At 44.0% G+C, this 25,272-nt stretch overlaps 1 protein-coding gene across 2 annotated transcripts in view; it reads left to right on the top strand.

The window, feature by feature from the left end:
• LOC129695579 (methylcytosine dioxygenase TET2-like) overlaps positions 1-25,272 on the top strand; it is a 130,812-nt gene that overhangs the window by 63,222 nt on the left and 42,318 nt on the right. For both annotated transcript variants that reach the window (XM_055632660.1, XM_055632659.1), the window contains one exon: positions 21,262-23,899. In XM_055632660.1, the coding sequence (XP_055488635.1) occupies positions 21,307-23,899 (2,593 nt within the window). In that variant the 5' untranslated portion in view covers positions 21,262-21,306. The remainder of the gene's footprint in view (positions 1-21,261; positions 23,900-25,272) is intronic.

Raw genomic sequence — 25,272 nt, 5'->3', positions numbered from 1 at the left:
AGATGCAGGAAACGTGTTTGCGATATTGGGGAGTACAGAACCAGGGGCCACAGTTTAAGAATTGGGGGTAGGCAATTTTGAACTGAGATGAGGAAAAACCTTTTCACACAGAGAGTTGTGAATTTGTGGAATTCTTTGCCTCAGAAGGTAGTGGAGGCCGATTCACTGGATGCATTCAAAAGCGAGTTTGATAGAGCTCTTCGGGCTAGCGTAAGCAAGGAGTATGGGGAGAAGACATGAACAGGGTACTGATTGTGAATGATCAGCCATTGAATGGCGGTGCTGGCTCAAAGGGCCGAATGGCCTGATCCTGCACCGATTGTCTATGTATCTTTGTATGTATCTCCCTTCCCACAGATGAAGTCTGGCGTGCTGAGTAATTCCAGCATTTTCTGTTTTTATGCAGATGGTGCAAAGTAATTAGTTCAAAATGAAGCCTTTTGTAGTTTGTCCTTCAAAAGCAGTTGGCACCTCAGTGAGTGAAATCCCATTTACTGCCTTCATGTCAATGTGTTTTACATTGGAAGGACACTGGAATCATCCTCCTGACCTTGTAATTTCCTTTTCCTATTCCATTCCCACCTTAAAAGACAGAATCACTTTACAGATGGAGTTTGAATGAATACAACCAATTTTAGCACTATCTGTATTAATTCTTACATGGCGGAATATGTTAGCATCTGCAAAAACCCAATGTAATAATCTGGGAGGAGATGCATAATCCCCCATACTATCAATGTGAACAGCAGAACATTTTTTGCTGTTGTAATGGTGCTTCAGCTTGGGAAGAACTAAACGTTAATGTTTAAAAACTAACCAGGAAATTCTGGAAGGTATCTTGAGAACACTACCAAACATCAGAATTAACCACAAAGCATAATCTTAAACAAAAACAGATTACGCTGAAGTTTCTCCTAAATTCAGGCATCAAAGAAAGGTTATCATTCTAATCTGCATGGAGACGGCGACTCTGGGGATTCTGGATTGTAAATGAGCAACAATATAGGAACTGAAAACAGATGCAAGTTCATTGACCTGAGATGTTAACTCAGTTCTGAAGAAGTGTCTTGACCCAAAACGTCACCCATTCCTTCTATCTAGAGATACAGCCTCCAGCATTTTGTGTCTGTTTCTAGGTGTTGTTTGTCCTGCTGAGTATTTTCTCCATTTTCTGGTTTATTTCTGATTTCAGGTATTTGGATTTTTTTTTCCTTTTAAACATTATGGGAACATTCAGTTGGGTTCAGTGATGTCATGAGCTTTTACGTTTGTGATGCCATTTCCCATTTTCTAAGGTTTCATTACAGTAATCTGCATGTTTCCACCAGAAAGTGCATGCTTGATGAATTGTCTCAAAATATGCCTGTCAGTAAAAGTGAAGCCCATGGGATTATGCTGTAGAGTAATGAATATTTGTACAGGAAACGAGTAAGGAACAGAATAATGACGATATGTTTTTCAGAGTGGAGAGTGTGCAATTGCATTCCCCTGTTTTCAATGACGTTTTATCACTGTTTTATATTAATGTTCAATAATGAGCAGGTCTTAAGGGTACAAGGCATAACTTCAAACTTCACAGGAAAAATAAAACTTAGAAACTTAGAGATGAAAGACTGGCTGTTATTCATATGAGAGCTGTAAATGTAACCTAGATATGTTCAATATCTAAAGGCATTAACAATGAAGGAACAGATCAGAAGCCAAAGGGCAAAGATTTCAGGTAAATGGCAATAGAACCCGAGATGACACAAACAAATTAGTGATTGAGATCGATGATGCACAACTTGAGAAGGCAATGAATGGTAGGAGAATAAAATAGTTATTTAGAAAAGATAATTCGATAAATGCTTGAAGGGGAAGTTTTGAAGGAGATGCTTCTAGTTAGACAATACACATACAAATGGCCAGACAACACACACCTTTCCATCAAAAGCAGGTGTTGAGCCTTTGCATTTCATACTTTGAAGAGGAGCAGGAGCATTCACCTGGGCACTCTGGACAATGTTTATTCAGCATCAATATGGAGTTTATTTGCTCATTATCATATTGCTATTTCTGGGATTTGGTGCATATAACTTCGATTTACATTTCTTATATTATGAGTCAAAACACTTAACAAGTATTTTGGTTGTAAAAGGTGCTGTATGACCATAAGTTGCTCTTTACAGCACTTTAGCATTTAAGCCAAAAATCACGCAGTGGGCCTGTTTTATGTTGCTGTCACATGCATGTGACTGTCTTTTGACTGTTTATTATTGAATGTTGTGTAACTACATCTTCACAATCTATTATTCTGTTGTGTGAAGTGGCAGTTCCTTTTACCAGAGTGCCTCCGTGGGGTAAACCTATAATACAAGCATAGTGATGTTGCATGGCCTGGCCTGATTCAGACTGTGATCAGGTGGGTGTAATTTATGCTGCTCAGTTGCAGCACTGATGGAACCCTGGCTGTAATACCCGGGAAAACTCCCAGAGCACACAAATCACTCTCATAAACAGGTGGAACACACAATGCTTAAAAGTGAAGGGAAATTGTTGCAGACTTGACTCTAGATTTAAACTTTTATGTGTAACAATGTGGAAATAGCTTTGAGTGAGTGCAGAGGTGGAGATACACCAGAATGATTCCAGGAATGTGAAATTACAGGAAGATTTAAGAGCAGATTCCAAAATATTGAAAAAGACAGTGATAGAGTTAATAATCAAAACTATTTCCACTGGCAGCATGGTTGGTAATCAAAGCATGCAGAATTCTGGCAAAGACCCAGAGGGGAATTGAGGACAATTTTTTTCTGCGGTGAGTTGATATAACCTAGAATGCACTCCCCAAAAGAGCATTGGAAGCAAATTTAGTTGAAGCTTCCAGTACTCAAGGATCATGATGGCACAGAGAGCTGAATATTTTCCTCCATCATCTGGTACATGTTTTTTTGGTTTAATGAAAAACTCTGACTTGAAGTGTCTGACGCAAAGTGAGTTCAGGAATGAAGAACTTATGGTCAGGAGTAGACCATTCAATTCTTCATACAGTTCTCAGCTCAAAACAAATGGAATGCTACTTTTAAATCCTACATAACTGATGGTATGATTTTGGTTAAGTGGGTTTTGTTTAAGTGGGCAAAACATTTGTGCCCTTACAGCTTTGCCCAACATCTTGTACATCCACTGCCCAAGACCTGAGACTGAGCTATAGGGCAGTGCAGAGGGAAAGGGATACTCCATGCTTAATCCACTTTGTACCTGGGCTGGGACTGTTTCATGCACAAAGCTGTACTGTTTACTTGATTTTTATGCGAATTTTGATGCAAAATCTTAGTTTGGGCCACATTTGAAATATTTTATGAAGTTCTGGTCAGCGTAATACAGTAAAGATATGGAAGCTTTGGAACAGATGGAGCAGATGTTGACCAGGATGTACAGAGGGATCTTGGGGTCCAAATCCATAACTCCCTGAAAGTGGCAACACAAGTAGATAGAGTGGTAAAGAAGGCATATGGTATGCTTGCTCTTATAGGTGGGGGCATTGCCTATTAGTGTCAGGAAGTCATAAAGCTACATTTTAGGGCTTTTGTAAAACTGCATTTGGAGTATTGAATGCAGTTCTGGTTCCCCAATACGGGGTGGATGTGGAGACCATCATCCCCTCCAAGCTGGTTACCAAGCTCACCGAACTGGGTCTCTGCGCATCCCTCTGCAAATGGATCCTCAACTTCCTCATCCACAGATCACAGTCTGTTTAAATTGTCAGAAATGGGGAGAATCGATATGGGAGCAACTCAAGGCTGCATGCTCAGTCCCCAGCTCTACTCACTCTATATTCATGAATGTGTTGCCGGACATAGTCCGAACTCCATCTTCAAGTTCGCTGACGACACTACCATTGTTGGATGAATTACAGATGGTGATGAGTCAGAGTATAGAAGTAAGATCAACCGATTGACCAAATGGTGAACACTGCCCAGTCCATCACCGACTCTGACCTTCCCACCTTTGAAGGGATTTATCAGAGTCGTGCCTCAAAAAGACAGCCAGCATCATCAGACCTACACCATCCTGGCCACACTCATTTCAACCCTGCCATCGGGAAGAAAGTACAGGAGTCTGAAAACGGTAATGTCCAGGTTCCGGGACAGCTTCTTCCGTTTAGCCATCAGGCTATTAAACACTACAACCTCAAATAGGCTCCGAACTACAAAATACTATTATTATTGCACTACAATTGCTTGTTTTTTTAGTATGTATGTATGTGTGTGTGTGTGTGTGTGTGTGTGTGTGTGTGTGTGTGTGTGTGTGTGTGTGTGTGTGTGTGTGTGTGTGTGTGTGTGTGTGTGTGTGTGTACTTGTGAGAATGTGTGTATATATACACACACTGAACTTTTTTTTTGCTCTCGTTTATCATATTGTTTACAGTGTACTATGTTTACATATTCTGTTGTGCTGCAGCAAGTAAGAATGTCATTGTTCTATCTGGGATATGTCTATCCAACTAAAAGTCTTTGTCTTGATTGTGCCCACATTGTGCCACCATGCGTCAACCTGGTTTTCCTATCTTCTTCCAAACTTCCACAGCCTTCCCATTTTCACACATCCTACTCACATTTTTCCTGTTGTGACGATAAACATCTTCCCATCACATTCCCACCTATATTTCCGGTAATTTAAAGTTTTAAAAACAGCCCGAAAACTCACCCATTTCTGGAAAAAAAATGATGTCACAATGGCCCACTCCAGGAAGGAGGGGCATTCCCAGCACACCAACGGCAGTTCGCAAAGCATGACGAGCCACTGCAGGAAGGAGGGGCATTCCCAGCACACCAACGGCAGTTCGCAAAGCATGACGAGCCACTCCGGGCAGGAGGGGCATTCCCAGCACACCAACGGCAGTTCGCAAAGCATGACGAGCCACTCCGGGCAGGAGGGGCATTCCCAGCACACCAACGGCAGCACTCCGGTGCTCCAAGGGCACTTTCCAGATTAAAAAAAAAGAAAATTAAAAACGGCCCGAAAACTCACCGATTTCAGAAAAAAAAAACAAGTGATGTCACAATGCACTCGCATGGCAGGATAGGACACTCAGGGAGGGAGGGGCACTCCAGCGCTCGCGGTGAACGAGGAGTAGCGGCAGCTGCCGACTCCCGACGGGTATCTGGTGGAAAGGGTGGTGCCGCGAGACATGGCTGGAGCCGAGTCTGGTGCTGGAGCTGGAGTGAGGGCCAAGTCCAGGGCTTGGGATGGGGCCGTGAATGGTGAACACTGGTGCCGAGAAAGAAGCTGCTGCTGGAACCAAGGATGAGCCTGGGTCCAGGCTCAGGGGCGGGCCAGGAGATGAAGTCGGGGCATGCACTGGAGCCCAGGCGGCGGCCGAGCTGACGGCTGGAGTCTACAGCCAGTCCCAGGTCGAGTACGAGAACCAGGCCAAGTTCCAGGCCCTGGCCCTTCTCTACCACCTGGGTAGGACCTGGGGCAGGGAATGGGAGTGAGGTGAGGAGGAGGGAGATGGGGTAGGGAGTAGGGTGATAGAGGGAGATGGGAGGATGTGGGGGAGGGAGATGGGAGGGTGTGGGGGAGGGAGATGGGAGGGTGTGGGGGAGGGGATGGAGGAGGGAGATGCCCTCTCTATCCCCTCCCCCCTACCTCTACCCTCTCTCTCTACTCCCCTCCTCTCCCCCTTCCCCTCTACTCCCTCCCTCTCTAGGAATTGAAGGGGGAGGTTGAAGAGGAGGAGGAGGGAGTGCTGGGGGATGAGGAGAAATCAGCCGCGCATGCGCAGTTGGGGGCTATGCGTGAGTGTTGCAATATTGCTTCGGGGGAATGGGTGAGTGGTGGAATCTTGCGTAGGGGGAGCAGTTGGTCTAGTATATGCTTCTAGAACTTTCCTATGCATGTACCTGTTGAAATGTCTATTACACTCATGACCTTATACACCTTCTTTGTCCTGCGCTCCAAGGAATAAAGACCTAGCCTGCTCAACCTCTCCCTATTGCTCAGGCCCTTGAGTCCTGGCAACATCCCTGTACATAAGAAGTTAGCTCAAAGAAAGATTTTGTATAAAATATCTTGATAACATATTCTTGGCTGATTTTATCAACGGGTCTGCACTTGGTCTAGTATGACAATAAAACACTCTTGACTCTTGACTTAGGAGAAAGTGCAGAGTAGGTTTACAAGAATGATGCCTGGGTTAGTGATATTAGCTACAAGGAGGGACTGGGCAGACTGGGATTCTTTTATCTGGAATGCCGCAATTTGCAGGAAGACGTTATCGGATATATAAAATTATGACAGGCATAGATAGGGTGGATTTCCCAGGATGGAAAAATCAAATGCGAGAGGGCATAGGTTTAAGGCGAGAGAGGCAAAGTTTAAAGGAGATGTGTGGGGCATTTTATTTAATACAGAGAGTGGTGAGTGTCTTGAATGTGCTGCCAGGGATGGTGGTTGACACAGATGCGATAGTTGCATTTGAAACTTTTGGATAGGCACACAGACACACAGTGAATGGAGGGATATGGATTATGTTCAGGCAGATGAGTTGGTCTTGGCATCATGTTCAGAACAAACACTGTAGGCTAAAGCACCTGTTTTTGTGCTGTACTGTTATATGTTCTATGTTCTATAATGTTGCTTGGATTAAGGAGTATTAACTATGAAGAGAGTTAACAAACTTGTTTTCTCGGGAGCATTAGAAGCTAAGAGGAGACGTGATAGATATGTACCAAATAATGAGAGGAGTAGAGTGTAGAGATAGTCAGTCTTTCTTCCCCAGGTTGGAAGTGTCAAATATAAGAGGCCATAGATTTAAGATAAGAGCGGGAAAGTATAAAGAAGAACTATGAGGAAAGTCATTTTAAACAGAAAGAGTGGTAGGTGTCACGGAAAGTGGTGAAAGCAGATTCAATAGCAATGTTTAAGAGGCATTTAGACTGACACATGAACAGGCATAGCAAGGAGGAATATAGAATATGTGCAGGTAGTTCAAATAGGCATCAGGTTTGGCACACACATTGTGGGCCGAAGGGCCTCTGCCTGTGATGTGCTTTTCTGTGGAAGGAGAGTGATTGAGCCAGAACCTGCTCTGGTCACGAGCTGCCCAGGCTTTGCCAGGTACAGTTACACCAACGGCAGATATAACTTGCTGGATTTGCCCAAAGCTATCCCGATATAAAATATCAAGGCCAGGACCTTGTCCAGTTTAATCGATCTCATAGAAGTGATGACATGGAAAACAACAAAACACACTACAATACAATACAATACGGGTTTATTCGTCACATTGCACATAAAGTGCAAGTGAAATGAATATGTCAGCAGCGATACAATGAGAAAGAACAAACAATACACAATAAAAATAACACTACAAACAGGCTGCAAACATTCATTAACGTGTTTAAGAGGGAACTGCAGATGCTGGAGAATCGAAGGTTACACAAAAAAGCTGGAGAAACTCAGCGGGTGCAGCAGCATCTATGGAGCGAAGGAAATAGGCAACGTTTCGGGCCGAAACGTTGCCTATTTCCTTCGCTCCATAGATGCTGCTGCACCCGCTGAGTTTCTCCAGCTTTTTTGTGTAATATTCATTAACGCCTGCCTTCGGAGAATACTTAACATCTGGTGGAGAGACAGAGTAAGCAATGTGGACCTGTGAAAAAGAACAAGCCAGGAGCCCATTGACTGACAAATTCAAAAGAGAACATGGGGTTGGATTGGACACACCCTCAGGAAATCTGCCACAAACATCGCCCGGCAGCCCTGAAATAGAACCCCCAAGGAAAAAGGAAAAAGCGGTCGCCCCAGGAACAACTGGAGAAATGCCTGAGAGTGGGCTCAACTGGGGAAATCTCGAAAGAACTGCCTACAACCGAGTGAGGTCAAATGACAATAAATAATGTGGATGGAGTGGTAGTGGGAGAAACAATACAATACAATCATTTTCAACCCCGCATCTCACTGGCAGTTGGAATTTAATGCTGATGCAGTTCGAGAGATCTAACAAGGGGATAGGGTATAAAGAATGATTGGTAGGACCCTGGGTGGTCCATAGATCCATAAAGGTAGCAGGACAGGACGGTGCAAAACTTTGGCTAGGCTATAGCTGGAGTATTGTGTAAAGTTCTGGTTACCATTCTATAGCATAGATGTGATTGCAGTGCAGAGGAGATTTACTAAGATGCTAAGATGCTGTCTGGGATTTCTGTTATGTGAAGAGACTATAAAGATTGTGTTTGTTTTCCTTGAGCTGGAAGAGGCTGAGGATGCGTGGGATGTGGATGTATATAAAATTATGATGAGCATAGAAATGGTGGACAGTAAGAAACCTATCCCCATTGCACAGATGCCTAAACCAAAGGGAGTACGTTTAAGGGGTAAATGGGTTAGAGTGGATTTGAGGAAAAGCTTTCTTTCAGCAGGTAACTGGCTACAATCTGCTATGCACCGACTGAGGTGCTGGAGGCAGATATTTAAACAGTATTTGAATGAGCAATGAATTACCAAGGCAAAGAAGAGTACTGAGCAAGTGCCAGTAAATAGGATTAGTGTAGGTGGTGCTTGTTGGTCGCTACATACATGGAGAGCTGAAGGATCTGTTTAGTGCTATACAACTCTATGATTACATAGCAGCGGGAGGAATTCCCCAACCTATCTTCCCACATGTTATCCTGGGATATGCTGCATCTGGTTAGTGAGCTGCCTCTTAAGGCAATATGCATAATTTGTGGCTGGACTATTAATGTAAGTTTACCATTTCTTCAGCTTAAGCTTGAAACTGCATCTGTGGCTAAGGATGTTACAGCTGTGGTAATGGAAAAGACTGATGACAAATCATTCTCGTAACAGGATGTCAGTTAAAATAACGCAATTCTTACTCAACTAAAGAGTAAAAATGGTACCACCAAGCACATGTTCACCTTTTCCAGAAATACCACTGGAGTTTCACAAAATTTTACCCTATGCCTCAGATGTAATTGAATCTACAGGAATGAGTGTAATGGATATAGAACAATGATGATGCATGTTTTTGATTTCTCTTCAATTAACAGAATTAAATCGATAACTCTGAAGACTATGCTAAAATTTCTAAAATAACTCAAACATCAATTCTCAGAAGATTCAAAAACAGTATCTAAAAATTGGTGAAATTAGAAACACATTTTAATACTTTAATTTCTATGACAAGAATTATTGAATGTTTGTAATACTTATTTTGTTTCTTTGAATCTTAATTTTACATCAAATTAATGGATATTAGGAGTGTGGCAGGAGACTCCAGTGGGTACATCATATGTTGATTTTCAGAAGACATTTTGAAAATTTGCCAGAACATATTTTGCTCCTTCACAAATAATCTATTTATTGTTTTCCCAACGTACCACACAGAAAGCGAGCAAGTGGTTGGTGAATCATGACCCATAAATAAAAGGAAATTAGAGAGTTATATTTGGAAAAGGATGAAGTTTAGAGGAAGAGCAGTTGAGAAACAAAATGGCATGAACTATGCGGAGAACAAAGCTGGGACAGATTTATTGGGTCAAATCGAAATTATTGCAGCGCTTTATTGGGTCATTGGGTCAAATTGAAATTATTGCAGCAAAGGAAATAGAGATTTCACAATAGTCTACATATTCTAGAACAACTCCTGTCTCCAAGACTGAGCCAGACGTACTTTGTGTAGGTGTATGAAATAATACTGCTCAAAAGAGTTCTGAGGTTGAGATCACCCATGATGTATTTGACGGGGAAACCGGCTGAGAAATCTGAATTCTTCCGGTGCAGATTTCCGTGACATTCCATGATTCAACACAAAGCTGGACAGCAACTATCTTCCTGCAAAGCCTTGTCTTTTGTTTCAAAGGTGTCAAGTCAGCGAGCTTTGTTTCTCTTTGTGGTTACAGACCAAATTCCTTTTCAGTTCTTGCTAAAGTACATGGCTCAGGTAGGCAGGATGGAAGAATCCCTAGCTAACCAATGCATGGACAACATGAAGTTGAACTTACAATGCTATTTTTCCCTTTGTGAACAAAACCAAATGTCCTCATTGTGCCTACTGAATGCATTGAATGAAGAAGACTGGACTTCAATTAGCCATTCTTCATTGGCTTGGCTAAAAAAAAAAGCAGAACTTGGCCTGGTTGAATAAGATGCTATCAACTCATTTGCAGTTCATTGGGAATGCCTATTAAAATGTTTGGCACCATTTTGAGCATTTTGTGAGCCAAACACTAATATAATGTTGAGTGTCTTAAAGCAAATGACTCTGAAATGGCACAGGTCATAAACCCTGGAGTTTGTGAGGAGTCATCGATTGCCAGAATCCACCAATGTGGCCCACTGGCAGTAGGGCAGGTGGGAAAGTACCTTGTTATTTGGGGATGATTTCACATTCACCTTGATCAATTTCCTTCTGGGATTCTATCGTATCGTATCGTAAATACTAGCCTTAATATTTCCCACCCCATGTTGGCAGAAACTCTAGCACATATGCATCTCCGGTCATGATCGGGGAAAAATGAGTTATTACCATCCCTGATCCCCACCTAAGGAGGAATAATTCCTTTTGCTTGCTTTTTTGAGATGCAATCATCCTCCACTCATCCAATGCAACAAATTATTCTCAAAAATAAAGAACCAAACCTACTGGTTTAGGTAGACCACATCATTGAAAGCAGTTTACTTTCTACAGGGTATCTGGAAATAGAACAACCAGGAAACTCCTGACACGGAGGAAACTGCCACAACTACCAGAGTGGTTCTGCTGATGGGAATGGGAACCTAGCCACGTTCTGGCAGGGTTTTAAGTTAACTTGCTCCCATAAAGTAAAGTTTCTTAACCATTGAAGATTTGGAAAAGATCAATTTGCAAAATCACAAGGAATGGGATTGGAGCCATTGTCGTTCCAGTTGTATCCATAAAAGACCTTTGAAACCTTTGAACTGTAACTAACTGGGTTTTCTGACAAGCAGGCAAATTTCATTCTCACCCTTTCTAATGACCCACAAATTATCAGATTGGACTGGCTGGAGAGGAATAGGTTGAGCCTCCTCTGGACAGCTATGCCTAACTACTGTATTTCATAGCAAATGAATCAGTAACGACTGAGTACATTTCATTCAAGCATATCCAACATACTTATACCAGGAGGTTATGACGATCTTTGTTTAGCTTTGTTTAATTTAGTTTATTTTAGGGATATATCATGGAAATGCCCACTGAGACTACGCCAACCATCAATCACTTGTTCACCCAAGTTCTATATTATCCAACTTTTGCATCCACTCGCTACACATTAAGGACAATTTACAGAGGCCAATTAACCTACAAACCCAAGCATATTTTGGATGTTGGAGGAAACTGGAACACCTGGTGAAAATCTATGCAGTTAGAATAAGAACGTGCAAACTCCACAAGGACAGCACCCGAGGTTAGGATCAAAGGTGGGTCGCTGGTGCTGTGAAGCAGCAACTCTACCAGCTGTGCCACTATGCCACCCAATATGCAACATAAATCACCATATTAAAGAAAGATACAGAAGACCAAAAAATGTTTTTACACAGGTGATGCATGACTCGTAGCAATGGCTGTGTTTCCGTACTCTTGAAGAAAAGACCGTTGAGTGACCCGTTTGGTAAAACGGACTGAGACTGCTTCCATTTGTGAGAGAGAACAAAACCAGCAGGACTCAATGTAAAATGGCCACCAAAACAAAAATCAAATGCTGTGAAATCAATTTAGCCAGAGTGTTGACAAAGTGTAGATTCCCATCACATGGAGTGGCTGACAGAAATAGTGTACTTTCATTTAAGATGCTTGACAAGGGAAGGAAATGAAATGCTCTTTTGGATAAGGAAGGATCAGAACCAACTCTTATAGTCTGGTGTATGGATGTTGGGTTGAATAACTTGGTTCTGCTCTTTGTATTCCGTGAACTTGTCCATTTGTGAGTGGCTGTGCCGTCTCACGTTTTGTGGGAACAAGTGTGGCTCACTAGTCCGATGCGCGAGCCACACATGCAGGAGCACTGGGAGCACATGAAGGCCGCTGTGGGGGGATTTAAGGTTGCAGCCTTCCTCCTGTCTCTGACACTAATGAGTCAGCTTTGGCGATTATCTTCAAAACTGCTGACCACCTTTCAAGTGGTTACATGCCAGCTAGTCCTGTGACTGGCATGCGTTTCTAGTTCTCTAGGGGGCTAGTCCTGTGCTGGATGCTTGATGCAGTCTTTGAACCGTTTCTTTGGGTGCCCTAGGTTTCTTTGACCCTGTGACAAAACTCCGTACAGGAGTTGGCGAGGCATGCAGGATTAATCCATCCAGATCACATGGCCTGTCCATCAAAGCTGGGCCTTTATGATCATTGCTTCAATGCTTGTGAAGCCAGACCGGTCCAGTATTTCCATGCTGGTCACCCTGTCTTGCCAGCGAATGCCCATGATGGACCGCAGAGAGCGCATGTGGAATTTCTCAAGCAGGCAGATGAGTTTCCTGTACAAGGTCCATGCTTCAAGCTGGAAAGTAATAATCAGAAAAGATGAGGTTGCCTGATTGGGAATTTAAAATTAACCACTTGACCTCTGATCATGTTGTTTCTCGGTGTTTAATTAGGACAGGGCTAAAACATTTGTTCAATTAATTTGCAGCAATCTTCATTTGCTAGTTACTAAGAGGTGCAAACTTCTTTTACTCTTAAGCGTGGAGTGAGATGAAACCAGTGACTCTTTAAAAATGTTCCTTAGTTCATTTACAAACTATTGTTATGTGGCTAAGGATTGCCGAGCTCTGCAACTGTGTGTGTGTGTGTGTGCGCGTGTCCATGTGTGTGTGTGTGTGTGTGCGCGCGTGTCCATGTGTGTGTGTGCGTGTGCATGTGTGTGTGTGTGCGCGTGTGTGTACGCGCATGTGTGTGCTTTGAGAGACGGAGTGAATTAGGAGGAGGCATTGTAACATATGAAAGTAACCTATTGTTTTAAGGGACATTCTATCATAACAAATTGCCATATTTAAGAATTTACTATTCATAAATCGTTCAACTTTCGGATACTATTGAATCATGCACCATACAGAGAGGTACGAAGAGTTTGCAGCTGATCAGCTCACAATGGTTGTTTTACAGCAACAGGTGTGGTGTCTTGGAACGAATGTTAGAGTTGGGCTGTGAAAAGTGGCAAAACCTGTTCAACAGATTTTATAATCACACTCAAAAACACGAGAATACAACTGACTCATTCAGTTCGGAATTTGCTCCTCCCAATATTTGGAACCTCTCCCTCAATAATTCCGATGTACCTTTTCCAATATTGATCTGTCTTCCCATTCCTTTTCAAAGTCCAAGAAATTCTGCCCATTCAAAGTGCATTTCTTGCCCTGACTCTTAGCCTCAATCCGTCCAATTAGATTTCCACTCAAGCAGCATCAAAACAATTCTAATCAAATAACTGATGGCTCCTTCTCTAATTGTGTAAAAGACAATTTTTGTTCTCTGTGGTTCTCAAGGGCCTGTCTCACTTGGGCGTCATTTGTGTGTCACGCAGGTGGCGCACGAAGATTTTGTGAATCTCAAAATCCTGGGGCGCCGCTCGCAACCGCGCGTCACTGCCTACAGCACCACGGCTCACCACGCACCATGCGCGCATCACGTGCGTCATGACGCGTAAATGATGTTGCATAAATGACGCCCAAGTGGGACAGGCCCTTCAGTCTCCAGTCTTACCATAGTTCATTGCAACAGCATCCTCTGATGCACCTCCACAGTAGGCTCACTGGTAGGAACTGCACAAGGCAAATTCTAAATAATTATTAGAAGAACATCACTATTAATGGATTCACTTTCCAAACACTCCCAGGGATCAATTAAAGGTTCCATCTTCATTCTAATTTATATTTTCCCATGCCAGCAGCAAACAAATGTTTAAGTCTTCAACTTTACCTCACCACCAACTCTGATGGCCTTTCCAATTTCTCTTCTTGACTAACATCTAGTTAGACTAAATCTTCTTCAATTAAATAAGATAAATCTTCAAGCCTGGTCCTACCAGACAATTATCTGACTCTGAACCAGATTGTTCACATCTTGGTGTTGCATGTTCTTCTGTAGGGTGTTTTGGATATTATTTCCACATCTTTGCACAAATGTTCTGTTGATTTACACATTACTCAATTCTGTCCCTGTCATAGTTTTAATATCGCTGAAACCCACATTGGTTGCCACTTAAACAAAACACAAATTTCTCATATCTGTTTCCAAGTCACACAAGGGCACCAATTCATAACTCTTTAAATTAGGACACCAAATCCAACTTTAAGCATGTCTAAATTTAATGTTTTTAATGTTTTCAAATTGGTCAACTATGTTGTCATGTACCAAGTTTGTAAGCTCTGGCAATCCTTCCCAAATGTCCCCCCCCCCACCCCCTTCCCCCATGTTCCTGGAGATATTTTTTGTTTTAATATGTTCCTGTGAAGTGCCTTAGAATATGTTTGCTACAGAAAAGTGGTGATGTAAACATGAATAGGTGTAATAGTTTCAATCAGATACAAAATGTTGAACCATCGCCAATAATTGAAAGTAACCCCTTACAAATATCACGGATCTACCCCTTGGATCAAAACACTGTCTCATACGCAGGCAATAATCTAAAGCTTGCTCAACCCCAAAGGATTTTAATCATACCCAAAACACAGCAAATTGTTATCTGATGCTTTCAATTCTCATTCACTTCAATAACTTGAATCCACCTCTTATAATAGTTCAAATATATTTTGCCTTAAACAATTCAAATCCACCCCTTCCAAAACATGATTCAAACAGTTAACGCTGTTAATGAGTCCCCTACATGGTAATGCGATGGTACTGCAGACTTTCAAAACCAGTACCTTTTGGTGTGGAAATTAGCTCCCCACTGTTGTACTGGACATTTAATTCCCATTTAAGGCAGGAACGACTCCTGCAAGATCCAGTACCTGACAAGTTTGATCAGTGTGGAAGATGTTCAGCGAAAGCAGGTATTGATATATTTATTATGGCTCATGTTAAGAATTGAGACAAGTTGTTTCATGTATTCCTTGAATTCTTTCATTTTAGGAGAAACACTGACGTTAAATAGTATCCACTGGTAATTTGAACTGAAGCAAAGCAAAATGAATAGTGCAAGGGTTAACACTTGCTCCAGTGGGAATTTTGGAATGCCACACTCAGTGACCCAGACATTAGCATCCTGCCAGTTTGATGGAAACACCACTGCGTTGTGTACAGTATCAGTAGGATCCATCACATTCTGTTCTTCTCATGGAAATGAAGAGATTGTGGCGGCTTTGTCCATACATGTATATCTGTTAATATAATCACCAAAGGCCAACCATTATTGAGCCCCTGGCTGGTGTTACATGGCCGGTTTTACACTTCAGAGAAAATGGGTTTCAAATTGCCAATTTGAAGTTATGGCAGAATATTTTATGAGCTTTTGGAGCAAAGCTTTAGGTAACAAAAGCATGTCAAGCATTCAGCATTAATAGGTCACGCAATTTTCAGTAAAATTGAATAGATGGAAAACTATTCTGCCCAACCTGATAGGGATCAAATCAGTACTCCCAACATACAATTATGTTTAGCTGAAGCACTGCTTTATCAAGTTTATTGTCATTAGGGCAGCACAGTGCTGCAGCTGGTAGAGTCGCTGTCACAGCACCAGAGACCTGGTTTCTATCCTGGCCTCAGGAGCAGCCTGTGTGGAATTTGCACGTTCTCCCCTGTCACCGCATGTTATTCCTCTGGATGCCCTATTTTCCTCGAACATTTCAAATACGTGTGGGTTTGTAGGTTAATTGGCGATTGTAAATTACCCCTGGTGTGCGGGGAGTGGATGAGAAATTGGGATAACATCGAATATTGGGAATTGGATAACATGTAAATGGGTGATCGATGATCTGCATGGATTCGGTGGGCCAAAGGTTCTTTTTCAATGCATTATCTATACATCTAAATACTAAAACTTTTGCTCAGTGGTAGTTCAGTGGTAGTTCTCCAACCTCCAGCCTAGGAATTTATGCACAAAGCTGATATTTCAGTGAGCTGCTGCACAACTGTCGTTTGTTGGAGACAAGGCATCAAATTGCAAAATGTATCTGCACTGCTCAATTGACATTACTAAAGGAGAAAAGCGTCTCTGGTATCTTGACTAACATTTACCCCTCAATATTTATCCCTCAAATGACCTACCCCTGAACCTATTGTCTATTGTCCTTTTGGATTTTCAGTTCAAAAAAAATGTATATACTACTTTTCATAACTAAGTCATGAATCCTCTTAACAACCAACTGATCACCGGGTGGCGTTAGCAATGGCTGCCTCGCCAACAGCCTGTCTGTCCCTTCTTTCTTTGTGTTAAATGTATGTTTTTTTAAGTGTTCTTTACCTTGTTTTACGTGGGGGGTGGGGGATTGAGAAAAACTTTTTCTAATCACTTACCTCAACGGAGATGCGATTTTTTTGCATATTGTATCTCCATCCGCATTGCGGCCTAACATCGAGGAGTTGGCGGCCTGTGATGGAGACCAACTTTTGAGAGCTCCACCGCGGGGAGCCTGCGAGACTTTAACATTGAGAAGCCCTTGATCGCTTTGCCAGGGATCAACCTCGGAGCTCCAACCATGGGTGTTTGCGGACTTAACATCACAGAGCTCATGGTCTCTGGTCAGAGACAGACTTCGGAAACTCCAAGCCGCAGGTGTTTTGACCGCCCCGACACGGGAGTTTTGATCACCGGCTGCGGGAGATTCGATCGCCCTGACCGTGGGAGAATAAAGAGGAAGAAGCTTGGACTTTTTTGCCTTCCATCACAGTGAGGAATGTGAGGAATCCGCTGTGGTGGATGTTTTTGTTAGCTTTTATGTCGTTGTGTGTCTTGTTGCTTTTTTCGTATGACTTGATAAAAGTGTAAAGGCTCCATTATTTATGCAGTTTAGCCTTTGGATTGAGAAACTCTTCAGACTTGCAGTCATAGGCGTGTGGCTGCTCTAACTCAATCATCTATTATCACACCAATAATGATCACAGTATGAATAGCAGTATGATAATGTAAAGTCACCAAACCGTTTCATTGATGCAGAGTAAGTTACCATGGATCCTATGCATCTTAATTTTCTGGTCAATCTTCTACCCTCAAAGCCCTAGTGTAATGCATGTAAACACATTCACCGCCCTACCCTCGTCAATCACATTCATCATTTCCTCAAAAAAAAATTCAAGTCCGATGTACAGACTCATATTGACTCTTATTTGAATGATAAGTCTCACGCTGTTCCCAGTAGTGGGCATAGGACTTCAAGTATGATGTACAGTTATGGGAATTACAGAGACATGGCTGCAAGAGGATCAGAGCTGGGAACTGAATATTCAGGGGTATACATCCTATCGAAAAGACAGACAGGAGGGCAGACAGGATTACCAACAATCTCTGTTGATAAATAAAATAGAATTGAGAAATTGTAAGGATAAAAAGACCCTAACACAAGCCCCCAAACAGTAGCCTGGATATTGGGTGCAAGTTGCATCACAAGTTAAAATAGGGTTGTAACAAAGGTAATGAGACGGTGGTTATGTGAGATTTCAACATGCAGGTAGACTGGGAAAATCAGGTTGGTACTGGACCCCAAGAAAAGGAATTTGCAGAGTGCCTCTGAAATGGATTCTTAGAGCAGCTTGTACTGGAGCCTACCAGGGAGAAGGCAATTCTGGATTTAGTGTAATGAACCAGATTTGAAAAGGGAACTCGAGGTAAAGGAACCATTAGGAGGTAGTGACCATAATATGCTAAGATTTAATCTGCAATTTGAGAGGGAGAAGGTAAAATTGGAATTGTCAGTATTGCAGTTGAACAAAGGGGACTATGGAGGCATGAGGGAGAAGTGGGGCAAAGTTGACTGGAAAGGAACCCTAAAAGGGGTGACAGTGGAACAACAATGGCAGGTATTTCTGGGAATAATCCAGTTTCATTACAAAGGGACAGAAAGATTTTAAGGGGAGAAAGAGACGACCAAGGCTGACAAGGGAATTCAAGGACAGTATAAAACTAAAAGAGAAGATGTATAACAGAGCAAAGATGAGCGGGAAGCCAGAGGATTTGGAAACTTTTAAAGATCAACGGATGGTAAATAAAAAGGCAATACGGGGAGAAAAGATGAAGTACTAAGGTAAGCTAGCTAAGAATATAAAGGAGGATAGTAAAAGCTTCTTTAGGTATGTGAAGAGGAAAAAATAGTTAAGCCAAATGTGGCTCCCTTGCAGACAGAAACAGGTGAATTTATTATGGGGAACAAGGAAATGCAGACCAGTTGAACGTACTTTGGTTCTGTCTTCACAAAGGAAGACACAATGAATCTCCCAGATGTAATAGGGGACAGAGGACCTAGGGTGTTGGAGGAACTGAAGGAAATTCACATTAGTCAGGAAATGGTGTTGGGTAGACTGATTGGACTTAAAGCTGATAAATTCCCAGAGCCTGATGGTCTGCATCCTAGGGTACTCAAGGAGGTGGCTATAGAAATCGTGGACACATTGGTGATCATTTTCCAATGTTCTATAGATTCTGGTTCAGTTCCTGTGGATTGGAGGGTAGCTAATGTTATCGCACTTTTTAAGAAAGGAGGGAGAAAGAAAGCAGGGAATTATAGACCAGTTAGACAGACATCAGTGGTGGGATAGATGCTTGAATCAATTATGAAAGATGAAATAGCGGCACATTTGGATAGCAGTAACAGGATCGGTCCAAGTCAGCATGGATTTACGAAGGGGAAATCATGCTTGACAAATCTTCTGGAATGTTTTGAGGATGTAACACATAAAATGGACAAGGGAGAGCCAGTGGACGTAGTGTACCTGGACTTTCAGAAAGCCTTTGATAAGGTCCCACACAGCAGATTAGTGGGTAAAATTAGAGCACATGGTGTTGGGGGAAGGGTATTGGCATGGATAGAAAATTGGTTGGCAGACAGGAAACAAAGAGTAGGGATTAACGGGTCCCTTTTAGAATTGCAGGCAGTGACTAGTGGGGTATCGCAAGGCTCGGTGCTGGGACCGCAGCTATTTACAATATACATTAATGATTTAGATGATGGAATTAATTTGCAGATGACACAAATCTGGGGGAAAGTGAGAACTTTGAAGAGGATGCTATGAGGATACAGGGTGACTTGGACAGGTGTGTGTGTGTGGGCAGATGCAGTATAATGTGGATAAATGTGAGGTTATGCACTTTGGTGGCAAGAACAGGAAGGCAGATTATTATCTGAATTGTGTCAGGTTAGGAAAAGGGGAAATATGACAAGACCTGGGGGTCCTTGTACATCAGTTACTGAACGTAAGCATGCAGGTACAGCAGGCAGTGAAGAAAGCGAATGGCAGGTTGGCCTTCATAACGAGGAGTTGAGTATAGGAGCAAGTCCTTCTGCAGTTGTACAGGGCCCTGATGAGACCACACCTGGAGTATTGTGTGCAGTTTTGGTCTCCTAATTTGAGGAAGGACATTCTTGCTATTGAGGTAGTGCAGCATAGGTTCACAAGGTTAATTCCCGGGATGTAGCGACTAGGCTTGTATTCACTGGAATTTAGAAGGATGAGAGCTGATCTTATAGAAACATATCAAATTATTATGGGATTGGACACGCTAGATCCAGGAAAAATGATCCCAATGTTGGGGTAGTCCAGAACCAGGGACCACAGTTTAAGAATAATGGGTATGCCATTTAAAACTGAGATGAGTAAACACTTTTGAGTTGTGAATTTGCGGAATTCTCTGCCTCAGGAGGCAGTGGAGGCCGATTCACTAGATGCATTCAAATGAGTTAGATAGAGCTCTTAGTGCTAGCAGGATCAAGGGATATGGGGAGAAGGCAGGAACAGAGTACTGATTGTGAATGATCAGCCATGATCACTTTGAATGGCGGTGCTGGCTCAAAATACTCCTACTCCTGCACCTATTGTCTATGTGCCTATCTATCAAACTGCTTCAATGCAACTCAGAACTAGAGCAAGATCCTGAAATTAGCATTGGGCCTCCTATTTACAGATCGAGCCAGAGGGTCTAATGCCTGGCTTAGGTCTGTGCATATAGATACTTTGCCCTTAAGGTCCTTTCCAACTGGCAGCCCATGCACTTTCAGCCAGAATATGCCCATGCTTCTTGCCTGCATAAACCAAGGTGTCAGTATATAAACCTTTGTCTTTTATGGGCATCTTCCTGTGAAATGTTTAGGCACTATCCATATATCTGAGCAAGTACAAACACTAACTTTGAATATTGTAGCAACCACTGGTATTTACTCATTAAAAGTGTTGAACTATATCCCACTAAACAAAATGGGAGTGTGCTGTCCTTGCTTGAATAACACGTTACTACATGCAGTATGTAACCACATGGGGCAAAATAGTTTAGTTTAGAGATACAGCGTGGAAACAGGCCCTTCAGCCCACCGAGTCTACACCAACAAGCGATGCGCACACATTAACACTATCCTATACTAGGGGCAATTTTTACATTTATACCAGGCCAATTAACCTACAAACCTGGACGTCTTTGGAGTGTGGGAGGAAACCGATGTTCTCAGAGATAAACCCACACAGGTCACAGGGAGAATGTACAAAATCCGTACAGCCAAGCGCCCGTGATCGGAATTGAACCTGGATTTCTGGAGCTGCAAGCGCTGTAAGGCAGCAACTCTACCGTTACACAACCATGCCACCAAATGTATAGGAAAAAAAATCAGTCTGTCCTGGCCTTAAGTTCTGCATTGACCTTCTGCGAGCCCATAACTTTATTAGCTGTTGAGACACTAGGAACTGCAAATCTATTTTTTTTTCTTGTACGATGTTTCTTTGAACTCAAAGGAAAAATACAAATTTTCAAAATGCAGACTTATCTTCATGAGTTCATGTTATAGGTGCAGAATTAGGCCATTCGGCCCATCAAGTCAACTCCACAATTCAATCATGGCTGATCTCAGTCAAATTAACGTGCCACGGCGTTAATTGAGATTGTGCTGCTTCTTCGTTTTGTGTTTCCCTGGGTTCCCGCATTTCGAGTTGTTATTTTCCTACAAGTGAATGTGATGCAAAGTTATATAATGACTCCCTAATTTGGTAATAAATTACTAAACCCACACGTGTCACAAGAGGTGTGGAAATCAAATTACAGACTGGGTGTTGCGCACTATCTTACATTTCTGGAATATTACCAGCTATTTGGTTATGTTAAACCACATGTTCTCCTCTTACAGACTCGTTGGGTGGGTAACCTGGTGGATGGCCCTCGAGCAGACCAGATGGAACAGGAAAGTGACAGTCATGTCGAGGACGAGAGACCGAGTCCAGTATTAGCCGTCCGTTGTCACTCTCCAGAGAGCCCAGCTGAAGCTCTGTCGGTGAAAGGCGAGACTGCAAGTGAACTAGACCAACAGTCAGACACCGAGCCGCACCAGGTGAATGGAGATTGTAAATGGGGCAGTGTGAAAAGCAGCCACATTGAGAACCAGGCACAGGTACAGGAAGTAAAAGGCGGGAGCCCCGCGGCTCGGCGAGAAACGCCCAAGCCCAAAGCGTCCAGGAATGTACAGAACGGCGTGAAGCATGTCCTCCGCGAATTCTCTTCGTGCGGGCTTCCGCAATACAAGAAAATCAAGTTGGATGAAGAAGCAAATGGACAGGAGTCGGACTTAGAAAATCAAGATGCCAAAGGAAAAAGGTGCATTTGGGGAAATGATGGGCTGTACGAGTGTGATGGACGCAGTTTACCGGGTGATAGGAGCCAGCCCGCGCCCCCCAACAGTGAAGCTCCCAGATCGCCCCAAACACAACAAATCAAAGTAGGAAATCAGATCGACACCTACGAAAATGGAGAAGTTCTGCACTTCTTCGAAAGCAATCAGATGTCGGTCTCCAATGGTGCTACAAGTTCTACGTCTTCCGCAAACACTCAGCAGGATGGGCTGCGGGGCGGCGCGCTGTCTCCGGGCTATCCCGAGTACATCATGAGGGCAGCTCCGGGGCACAACTCAGGCCCACCAGTGTCCCGCTGGAGTTCCGCAGTCGGGGCCGGCAGCGAGCCCTACATCGCGGGCAAAGCCGGTGGCTTCGGGTTGCCTCTGGGAGCGGGAGCGATGGAGGAGGGAGGGCGGCCCGGGCAGCCGAGGGCGACAGCGGCGTTCGCCACCTGTTCACAGCAGCCGGCCGTCAGCGCCTGCTTCACCAAGACCACGCCGGCCGCAGACCCATTCACCCCGGCGAGGGCTCTGGCCATCGGGCCGGACGATTTCTCACGGATGGCGGCCGGGTTCGGCTTCCCTCTCGACCGGCAGAGCGGCGGCAACCCACCCCGGACCGAGTCGCCGCTGGAGATGGAGCAGCGCCGGGACGGCAGGGTGAGCGGGCAGGTGTCCCCGGAGATGGGGAGCCACACACACAGGCCGGCGCTGGAGGGGGACGCGGGCTGGGAGGTGCCCGAGTACCGGCCACAGTCCGCCCCGCAGCGCCTGCACCTGGGCAGGGCGGAGAGCCCGGGCGGGAGGCGGGCGCTGCTGCAGGCGGGGGCCCTGAGCCGGCCCCACTCCGTCCCACGGCAGCCCGACCCGCCCGCTCTCAGCCCCCGGCCCCAGAGCTGGCACCTAGAGCAGACGCCCCACCTCTGGCTGCACTTGCCACAAACTCAGCAGCTGCAGCCTGCCCCCGACCCCCGCCACACTGCACCCGCTCCCAAATACCAGCACCAGTCCCACAGTGACGAGCAACAGCCTGGATACGGCCCAAAGCAAGTGGAGCTCCTCAGAACAGAAACCCCAATAGGTGCGTCGAGTGAACGACAGCCCCACCCAATGTACCAACTCCACAGCCAGCTTCTTCACGCCAACAATCCCACCCACAGACAACTAAACGACTCTCAGATGAACAAGCTCGTCCCTCCTTACTGCGGCAACAGGCAGAGTGGCTCGGAAGGGATGGGATCACTCTATGGGGCAAACAACAGCGTGGGCCCAGGTTTTCCACCGCCAAGCAAGGGCACCGATTTCCCGTCAGTTCCACACACCCAGCATGAATCAGGGCGCTCCCAGACTCCAAAACAACAAGTACACCACACATCTGTTATCCAGCAGACGCAGCAGCAACTACCATCAGCCCATCAGCGACACTCACAGGTACAAATAGATCTCCTCCAGAAACTCTCTGGCCTCAGAACGGCGCCGGACTTCACCGTCTCTCACTCACACCCAAACACAGCGCAAATGTTCCAAGGCGCCCAGAGCACCCAGTGTCCACCCGTTCGGAAGGAGGAAAGGTTTCTAGCGAACGCAGCACTTAGATCCCATTTATTGTCACAGGAAGACGCTCAGATGAGACAGCATCAACAAACAATACAGGACTTCAAAGGACTCTATAAAGTGATTAAGACCGAGAAAGAATCTCCGCCTGGCCCTTCACCGACACTCCCCAGCGCCCAGCTGAAAGACGAGGCTGATCTAGTGAATGTTATTAAGCAACAGAGCCGGCAATTCAGCTGTGACCACCAGAGACAAGAAACGAGCATCATCGAAGCACTGGAGCAGCGCTTCAAAGAGTACCAGCTCTCCTTCCCCTTTGAACGGCAATCATGTGTCAAGTCGCCCAAGCAAGTGAAGGTCGAAACTTCAGGCCCGCTAACTGTTTTGTCTGCAACCGCAGATTTCGAGTCTGATGTGGGCGGCGACTGTACGTCAGCACTACAAACCAGCTCCTCCACTGAGGCCACCCCAACGAAAAAACGGCCGGGATCCACCCTGAGCAATTTTTTAGAGTCACCCTTAAAACTTTTAGACACTCCTATCAAAAGCTTATTGGATACACCGAAAAAGACGCAGCTTGATGTCCCTGCGTGCAGCTGTGTTGGTAAGTCAGTTATTTATTTCCCAAGTTACTCTTGTCCCATTGTGCTCTAATTTTGCTAATATGTCCATGTGTGGGATTTTAAAGGTCCATACATCATACATGGAACATCGTGCATTGCTCACCAGTAACTTTTCTGTTTCCTTATTCCTTGTATGTGAATAACTCAAAGTTCTTCACACATTATTGTCCCCTTTACATTCCATCCTGGGCTCAATTTTTGTCCAGGGTTGTTAATTTATTCATTGGCTACCTTTTATCTCAAAGCTTCATTGCTGTTAAGGTTTAACTGGAACTGTCTATTTTACAACAGTAGCTCCCTAGTCTTCCAGTACGGTACCTCTAAATAATGGGGATTGGAAAATTGTGGCTAGTCTCATTGTAATTTAATTGAATTCAATCCACAGTACCATTCCTTGTTCCAAATGACCCCAGCACCATTCCCCAACTCGTCATGAATGACTGTATTTGAGCTCCCTCTTGCACCTGTGCAGGACTCGTTGATTTTATTTTCATTTTCAACTGTAAAGCACAGGAACAGGTCCTTCTGCCCACTATGTCTGTGTTGAATATGATGCTGTTAAAATAATCTTCTCTGCCTGATGGTGATCCATGTCGCTCCATTCCCTGCTTCTCTGAGTGCCTATCTAAAAACTTCTTAAATGGCATTATTGTATATGTCCCAACAGCACCCCTGGCCATGCAGTCCAGGCACCCACCATATTCTATGTAAAAAAATATGTCCCACACATCTCCTTTAAACTCTTTCCCCCTCTGACCTCAAAGGTATGCCCTCTAGCCTCTGACATTTCCACACTGGGAAAAAGGTTCTGACTGCATACCCTATCTATGCCGCACATAATGTTATATACTTAGAAACATAGAAAATAGGTGCAGGAGTAGGCCATTCGGCCCTTCGAGCCTGCACCGCCATTCAATATGATCATGGCTGATCTTCTATCAGAGAACTTCTATCAGTTCTCCCCTCAACCTTCTATGATTTAGAGAAAACAATCAGAGTTTGGCAAAATTCTCCTTGTAGCTAAGATTTACTAATCCAGGCAGCATTCTGGTAAACCTCTTCTGCACCCCATCCAATTTCTCTCCATCTTTCCTTTAAGGGTGTGACCAGATGCAATACTCCAAATGCGGACAAATCAAAGTCCTATAAAGCTGCATCATGACTTCCTGAGTCTTAAACATAATGCCTGGTCGATGAGGGCAAGGATGATGTATGCCTTCTTTACCACTCTGTCTACTTGTGTTGCAAGTTTCAGGTAGCTATAGATTTGAATCCCCAAGTCCCTCCGCGCATCAATACTATTAAAGATTTTGCCATGATTTCTATACTTTCCCCTTACATTTGTCTTCCCAAA

The sequence above is a fragment of the Leucoraja erinacea genome, chromosome 3 (genome assembly GCF_028641065.1).
Source record: "Leucoraja erinacea ecotype New England chromosome 3, Leri_hhj_1, whole genome shotgun sequence".
Taxonomy (NCBI): domain Eukaryota; kingdom Metazoa; phylum Chordata; class Chondrichthyes; order Rajiformes; family Rajidae; genus Leucoraja; species Leucoraja erinaceus.
The sequence above is the reverse complement of the archived record's forward strand: the minus strand, read 5'-3'. Positions and strand labels throughout refer to the sequence as shown.